This window comes from Spermophilus citellus (assembly GCF_964194105.1).
Source record: "Spermophilus citellus genome assembly, chromosome: 1".
Taxonomy (NCBI): Eukaryota; Metazoa; Chordata; class Mammalia; order Rodentia; family Sciuridae; genus Spermophilus; species Spermophilus citellus.
In genome coordinates this window covers 122114535-122123083 of record NC_138182.1, presented here as the reverse complement: position 1 = coordinate 122123083, position 8549 = coordinate 122114535, and the positions used below count along the sequence as shown (strand labels likewise).

The 8549-nt window shown below is 48.3% G+C and overlaps 1 protein-coding gene across 1 annotated transcript; it reads left to right on the top strand.

Moving 5' to 3' along the window:
* The first annotated feature begins 2621 nt into the window (after nucleotides 1-2621).
* Nucleotides 2622-8168, top strand: RPL26L1 (ribosomal protein L26 like 1). Its single transcript, XM_081308500.1, has 4 exons — nucleotides 2622-2703; nucleotides 2975-3151; nucleotides 6111-6251; nucleotides 7856-8168. Exons 2-4 carry the CDS (start codon nucleotides 2984-2986, stop codon nucleotides 7982-7984), a joined length of 438 nt encoding a protein of 145 aa, XP_081164626.1. The 5' UTR covers nucleotides 2622-2703; nucleotides 2975-2983; the 3' UTR covers nucleotides 7985-8168.
* The last annotated feature ends 381 nt before the right edge of the window (nucleotides 8169-8549 follow it).

Below are 8549 nucleotides of genomic sequence, written 5' to 3'. Positions count from 1 at the left end.
GTTACTGTTGTTACAATTTTAGTTTGTTGCTCTTCTGGGCCGGCTTCTGCAGACACTCCAGGTGAGGTCTTCCTCCAAAGATCTCCAAGACTGACTGCAAGGGTCTGAGGTGAGACCCAGGTAGGGCCGGGAAAGCCCAAGGATCACCCCAGATGCCCTAGCCCACGGGGAGTCCTGTTGAACACTGGTGTCTAACATTGACATTACCTGTCTGAGGAACACTGCTAAGTGGAAAGTGCCCAGGACCAGCCTCAGCGTGGCCTTTCAACTTCTTCTGCTCTGAATTTTAGGATCCCCATCATCCCCATCTGTCAACTGAGCACCACTAACTCATCATATCCGGCCTTTGATACAAAGCAGGATTCAGTGGTCATCGGGCAAATAGATAAATGGATTGCCTGGAGATAAGGAACAGAAAGAGCCCCTTGGTCCCTAGCTTGGAGGCCAGAAGAGGCTCGAAGCCCTTTGCTCCCTCCCCGAGCCCAGGCATTAGCCCTGCCAGGCCTGAGGTGGCGCCTGACCAGCGGCCAGCAGGCCACCTGGAGCTGAGCCTAGGAAGGACCCGGAGGGGCGGGGGCGGCGCGGGGCGGGGCCAGGCGGGGCGGGGCAGAGGCCGCGGAGTCCCACCTGCAGAAGCAGGTCCTTCCCCAAGGCTGTCACAGTGAGAACAAGCCGAGGTGGCGCTCCTCACGCGCCAGCCTGCTGGCACGTTACCGGGGTTTACGACAAACACAGACGCCAACAGTGGGCGTCCCGGGATGAACGATGGAAATGCGAGGCCTCCTCCACGGGAGGCCCACACACAGGCCTCTGCTTTTGCTGGGAATCCCGTCTGACTGCAGCGAGCTCTGTACCAGGCTCGGTTCTAAACACTCTAAGTGGGTTAGCTCGTTGAAGCCTCCTAACAACCCTGCGAGGTGCCTACTAGGATCACTCTAGGTGGAAAACTGAGATTCTGGGATGTGCACCGGCAGTCCCCGGGGGTCCACAACAGGAAGAGGCGCGTGGATCCCTGTCTGACTGCAACCCCAGCTCGTGTGGACAAGGATAAACCAGAGGATAAGTTTTGCAAAGCCAGGTGCTTGGTTCACAGTGATCCTCAGACATTGGTGCGCTTTGAAAATCTTTGGGAGGGGAGTATGGTGGGGGGCCGCAGCTGCGCACGCCTGTAATCCCAGAGGCTCAGGAAGCTGAGGCAGAAAGATCTCAACTTCAAAGCCAGCCTCAGCAATTTAGCGAGGCCCTGAGCAATTTAGTTGAGACCCTGTCTAAAAATAAAAAATAAAAGGGCTGAGGATGTGGCTCAGTGGTTAAGCACTCATGGTAGCAATCCCTGCTTAAAAAAAACACCAAAAAACAAAAACTTTCAGGAGGGGAAAGGGTGCTTACTTTAAATTCATATTTCAGGGGCTGGGTAAAGAATATGAATGCTTAATATGCCTGTCTCCCTGAATTCAGTTCCCAGCACTAATAAATGAATTCAGATTTGACCCCAACTTAACACTGTCTAGTTTTGAGGATTGTGGTAAGGGCTGAAATTTTGCATTTTGAACAGGCTTCTTGGGGATTTTGAAGAAACCTTTCTGCAGATGGCATCTGGAGGGAGCATCATGGTGTTTAAAGCACCTGAATAATATATGGTCAGTCCTCTATACAAGAAGTTTCGACATCCACTGACTCAACCAATCACAGATGGAAAATATTTAGAAAAAAAAATTGGATCTGTACTGAACATGTGCAGATTTATTTTTATTGTCACTATTCCCTAAATTATTCAGCATAACAACTATTTACATGACATTTATATTGTATTAGGTGTTATAAGATATCTGGAGATGATTTTTAGTATATAGTAAGATGTGTGTAGGCTATATGTTTTGTCTGTGTGTGGGGTGGGGTTACTGGGGACTTAAATCCCTTTACCATTGGGCTACATCCCCAGCCCTTCTTCTTCTTTTTTTTTCTTTTTCTTTTTTTGATACCGGGAATTGAACCCGAGGGCACTCAACTATTGAGCCACATCCCCAGCTCTATTTTGTATTTTATTTAGAGACAGGGTCTCAAAGAGTTACTTAGTGCCTGACCGTTGTTAAGCCTGGCTTTGAACTCGCGATCCTGCCTCAGCCTCCCCAGCCGCTGGGATTACAGGTGTGTGATGCTGCACCTGGCAACTATTAAGCCATTTTTTAAAATAAAGGACTTGAACATTCATGGATTTTGGTATCTGTAGAGGGCTCTGGAACCAATCCCCCAGGATACCGAGGACAGTTATACAATATGAACTCAGACGAGCTCCTCCGTGACGGGCAACAGGGGTAAAGACAGAGTTCGGGAAGGGTGAGAGATCACTGACAGGTGCCCACTAGGAGAGCATCAATAAAAGGCTGGGTGTAGGGCAGGGGTGGCGAAGGTCTTTACATACATGAGGCCTTGGGCTCAATCGCCAGTACTCAAAAAACAAAGCATCAATAAACCCCTATTGCCGGCCCTACAAAGGCAGGTCTTTCTGCCCAGAGATTCAAATTCTTGGGGTCTCCCCAGGTGAGTGGCGCGAGGCGCTGCGATCCCACCCCAGGACGCAGGGGGCGCCGTTCTGCTTCTCTCCGGCGGAATGGGGCACTGCTATCTTTCTGCGCCTGCGCCAAGAAAAAAACCTCACTTCCGGCTCTGCGCGGTCACAGCCCCAGCTCGCCGTACGGCTAGGTGAGTAAAAGATGGTGTTTTTCTTGGGCTCTGAAGCCCACCGCCCCCTGCGACCCTTCCCCGCAGTGTCGTAGAGATGCGCGGCCCTCCACCTCGCGCTCCCCGAGCCAAGGCTCCCTCCCAGGGCGACCTCGAGTCCAGTGCGGCTCCACGCTCCCGGTCTCTGCGCTGAGGCCTGCGGCGCCGGGGTACCGAGCGACATCGACTGCTCTGTCCCCACTCCGCTCCCTGCTCCCTCCACCCACTCAGCCCTCCCTCCCGCTCTTTGCAGACGGTCACCATGAAGTTCAACCCCTTCGTGACCTCGGACCGCAGCAAAAACCGCAAACGCCACTTCAATGCCCCCTCGCACGTGCGCAGGAAGATCATGTCCTCCCCGCTCTCCAAGGAGCTGCGGCAGAAGTACAACGTCCGCTCCATGCCCATTCGCAAGGACGACGAGGTCCAGGTACGCGCTCGCCCCCCGGAGCCTACGAAGTGCAGGGCGCCGGGCCACTGCCTGTGCCCCAGGGAGGGAGTCGCAGGCACTCAAGCCTCCAGGAGCCTAGTAAGAGCCGGACGCAGTGGCGCAGCCCTATAATCCCAGCTCGGGAGGCTGAGGCAGGAGGATCGCGAGTTCAAAGCCAGCCTCAGCAAAAGCGAGGCGCTAAGCAACTCATTGAGATCCTGTCTCTTAAAAAAAAAAAAAAAAACAGACTAGGATGTGGCTCAGAGGGCCATCAGATTGCTCCAGAGTTTAAAAAAAAAAAAAAGTAGCCTAGCAAGTACCTAGTCTGCAGATGTGCAGATCAGAGATGGGGTGCAGAGCCGCTAGAGTGCCCACCCTGTTTAAAATATTCCAGCCAAAGAAAAGTCTGCTTTTCAGTCTAGCCCAGTGGCTTTTAGTTTGTGAGCTATTGTTCAGGGTGGTTCTTTGAGCCCTTCTTTGAAGGGGAAAATGCTCCTTTTGAGTTTGGTAGAATTGATGTTTGTGGGAGCCAGGCCTGTAATGTACTAGTCTTGCCAGGGAAAATGAAGAAGCCAAAGCAAGTCAGAAGTGAAAAATTATGAAAGGCTGTAGTCCGTGTTGAAAGTGGAAGCGAGCTGTTCTCTGTGAATGGAGCTCAGTTTGTGAGGGTGAATAGGTTGGACTGGATTCACCCTGGAAGGAATATTTATTGAGCACTTCCCAGATACTGTTCTAGACACTAGCAGTGAACAAGACTGAGTAAGCCCTTCTCACAGAGCTCACATTTTGGAGCAGGGCTTCTCAGCCTCATCACTGCGGACATCTGGGACCCAGTAATAGTGGGGAAACTGCTCTGGACATTATAGAGTGCTTAACAGCATCCCTCCCTTCCCACAAGGTGCTAGCAGCATTCCCCATCTTTGTCACTGTGACAAGCAAAAATATTTCCAGATATTGCCAGTTATTCCTTCCTGGCTGACCCCAGTTGTCTCCCCCAGCTGAGAACTATTGTTTAGAAATGAAATGGGATGAAGTGATGAATGAAGGGGTTTGATGTGTCATCTGAGACACTGGGGCTCTCTGAAGGTAGTTCAGAGGGAGAATCTAGGGCTGGATTGTGGCTCAGCATGTGTGAGGCCCTGGGTTCAACCCCCCCGTGCTGCAAAACTTGGAGGCAGGATCAATAGTTTCAACCTCTTCTCTCCTGGATTCTGCCTATCAGTCATGTTCTAAAACTGGGAATTGCAAATGCCTATATGGCAAATTAAATAAGAAAAGTGGACTGATTAGGACATGTCAACCTGAAAAGTTGATTCCTTGTTTGAAGGATGTATGTCTTACCCACTGCAGCCTAGAGGAAACTCAGACTCGGTATTGTCAGACTTTGGCTTTACAAGAGAACTGGAAAATTGGATTTTCTTTGCCAGCCCATTTCCTTCCAGCTTCTACTGTCTGTTGCCCATTTCTTAAATAAGCTCCTCAGAAGAACTGTCTATATTTCATCTCCCATTCATTTTTGGATACTCTCCAGTCTCATTCCTGTTCCTACTACTTCATAAAATCTGCTTTGTCTGCAGTACCTCTTTGTGATTAAATCCAGGGGACACATCTTGCTCTCATCACACTTCTGACTTCTCAGCACTATTTGGTGTAGGTAGCACCACGTTAGTTGAAGAAGTTTTGGCCTCTTTGACACTTCAGGTTCACAGTTTGCTTCCAGCTTCTCAGACTTCCTGCTGGCTGTTTTTCTCTTCATCTCCTCTTGCTCTGCATTCTCTGCCTAGGTATGTACAGTAATCGGTAATATTTTATTCTCAGAATTGTAAATGTCTGCTCTGTAACACCTCCCTCTTACATGCCAGCCTGAATCACTACAGACCTATTTGCTGAATACCTTTTTAGATATCTTATAGACTTTACAAGTTTCTCAACCAAGAAAAGACCTGTTTTTTAAGGTAGTGCTGCTTTACACTGAGCTATATCCTTAGCCCGTAGCCTTTCTTCTTTTCTGAGGTAGAGTCTCACTCAGTTGCCCAGGCTGGCCTAGAACTTGGAGTACTCCTGTCTCAGCCCCCTGAGTCACTGAGGTCACAGGTATGGCCACCACACCCAGCTGCCATAAACCTTTAAGTTATCCTCAACAACTTTATTTAAACCCTGTCTTCTGCACTACTACTAAGTCCTGTTGATTCTATCTACAGAAGTCGATTCTGACTATTTCCAGTTTACTTCAGGAAAGGGCTGAGGACACTCCTGGGTTCAATCCCCAGTACCTCTGCCCATAAAAAGTCTAAAATTTTGCCTACAAGGCCTGAGGTGCTCCATGGCTGTCCTCTCCTGCGGCTCATCTCCTAACCCCACCAGGCCCTGCATTTCAGCCACGCTTGTCTTATCAGATCCTTAAATACCCCCCTTTTTTTTCTTCCGCTCCCTGGAGTGCTCTCCTCCACTTTACCTGGCTGACTCCTCATTTCTGTTCTTAAATGTCAGTTCCTCAGAGAATCCTTCCCAGATCCTCGAAATCATTTTATAGCATTGCATCCTTTACTTTGCTTTCATGAAAGTGCACTTCAAATTGCGTCTCTGTGGGTGACTCCCAAGTCCCTGTTGGTTGCTCATGTGAGGCATGGCTGTCCTCTTTCCAACCTGAAAATCACTCTGAAATGTATGCTGAACACTCCAGATGGACAGCTTAGGAGTGCTGAGGCTCATTCTCTGCTGACTGCCCTAGTCCAAGGAGTCTTGATGTTTCTTCAGACAAGTGGAGGAAAAAAATTAAGCGAAGAATTTCTAGCTAAGCTAACATAACACAAAGCAAATTTATGCCATAAACTAGCTGATGTTTCACTGCCAAGACTTTTTCACAAAAGATTGTGTTCAGCCTACATGTTCCTGAAAATTAGCTTTCTCATTATGATGTTATCCATCACAGGGGGTTCTCGTTTATACTTTCTCTTAGGTGGTTCGAGGACATTACAAAGGTCAGCAAATCGGCAAGGTAGTCCAGGTGTACAGAAAGAAGTATGTCATCTACATTGAACGGGTGCAGCGTGAGAAGGCTAATGGCACAACCGTCCACGTGGGCATCCACCCAAGCAAGGTATGTCCCTGACTGAGTGGGGGCGACAGCCATTTAGTGTAGTGTTGCCATTAGTTATTGACATGTTGGTGCTCTCTGTACAGGTGGGTGAGGTAAGGGCTTAGAGGCAGGCTGCTAGGCAGCTTGATTGGTTCATTGGCTTAATACTGTCCAAATCCAGACTCTAGCCAGGCATGGTGGCACACACCTGTGATCCCAATGACTCGGGAGGCTGAGGCAGGAAGATCCAGAGTTGAAGGTCATCCTGGGCAACTTAATGAGACTTTGTCTCAAAATAAAATAAAGTAGCGGCTGGAATTGTGGCTCAGTGGTAGAGCGCTCGCCTAGCAGGGTGGGATCCAGGTTCGATCCGCAGCACCACATAAAAATAAAGGCATTTATTTTGTCCGTCTACACATAAAAAATAAATATTAAAAAAATAAAATAAGGTAGCTAGGGCTGGGGCCATAGCTCAGTTGGTAGAGTGCTTGTCTTGCATGCACAAGGCCCTGGGTTCAATCCCCAGCACCACATACACATGCACAAAAAAGATAAGTCTGGGAACTAGCTCAGTGACAGAGCACCCCTGGGTTCAGCACCCCTGAATATGCCCCCCAAAAAGAGTCTGGACTCTTGTCTGTTTTGCCATCCTAGCTGGTGACAAGAAGGCAATGGTGCTCGAGTGGAACATCTCCCTGGCCTTCATGCCCACTCTGCAGGACACCTGTGCTCTGCTTTTCACTCTCATCCTGTATTGTGTTACAGGATCTGTCTTTCCTTCCTGAAAAAAGGTCCTTGAGGACAGGATGGTTAGGGGCTTGCTTATCCTTATGACCTCTGTATTGCCCAGTAGTGGTGTGGGATGCAGATTTTTTAAAAGCAATGCATCTTGCCAGCTAATGGAAATAGTGAACAAAATTTCCCAACCAAAGGACATGTCACTCAACTATGTAAGTGACCTCCTGAGATCCTCAGAAATTAGGAGGTGGAAGGCTGGCGAGCACAAGGAACCTGAGCTGCTGTTTATTGTCCAGGGAACCTCTACTGTTCAGGGTGGTGGTGGTGAACTCTGGTGTTGTGTGAGGTGGTGCATGCTTATGATCCCAGCTACTCAGGAGGTTGAGGCAGGAGGATCACAGTTTAGCAAGTCGATATCTCAAAATCATATTTAAAAAGATTGGGGGATGTAGTCAGTGGTGGACCACAGAACCACCTTGTGCAAGTGTAAGCAAAAATAACCAAGACGGGAGCAGATCTCAACATGAATCAGCACCTAGTCTTTATTAAGTAGTGGTGGAATGGCGCATTTTCAGGGGAGAACATGGCAACTGGTACAAGAGGGGTCTTTTTTAGAGGTTTTAATGAGAATTAATCATAGCAGAATGTGTAGTGTGACTTAATCATTAGAGACTTGGGTAGTCAGGAAACTAGTTGTGCAGGTTCAAAGTCTAAATCGGGAAAGTAGCTGTGAAAGCTGGAAACCCATTGTTATTGAGATGAAAGTCCAGAGCCCATCTTTTTTTTGGGGTGGGGGTTATTACTCCATATCCTTCAGCAAGGCTCTGGGGTTGGTCCTAGTACTATAAAATAAACTAAAAAAAGATGTTTGTTGTCTTTCCTGACAGGTAGTTATCACCAGGCTAAAATTGGACAAAGATAGAAAAAAAATTCTTGAACGCAAAGCCAAGTCTCGGCAAGTTGGAAAAGAGAAAGGCAAATACAAGGAAGAGCTCATTGAGAAGATGCAGGAGTGAATGTGGCCTATCATACAACCACAGTTGAACTGGAAATGTCTGGATGTGCTTCTCTGGAACTTTTTGGGGTCTTTGGAATGTTCCATTGCCCTCCTGTTTTGTTATGAATCTGTGGCTCTGTAAATCTGATTTGCAATTTTGATTAATAATTTTTTGAATAAAAATTGGAACTGTTCCTAAACTCAAGGATATTTTCTTCGTGTTATAAATGAAATCCATCTTATCATTTCCCTTTCGCCAGCCTTTCATATGTTTGATCTGCAGTGGTGAGTTAAGACAGCCCTCCCTGCCTGTTTTCTCATGCTGCCGAGTGGGAAGGGCCAGGTAGGGCGCTGGTCCCAGAGGCAGGGGTTTGGCCCTCATTAGCAGCTGGGACACCAACAGGCTCTCTTACGGCTTGACCAAGCTCTGGGTACTGCTTTGTAGCCATATCTCAGGCCTGCTGATCCCTATTTCCCTGCTCCCTCCATCATGCACCTGTCAAACCAGACCTCTCACAGCTTTGGTCCCTTCCCAAATACCTTTCCATGGAACTGAAAGGCTCCTTACTCAGAAAACTAGCCAC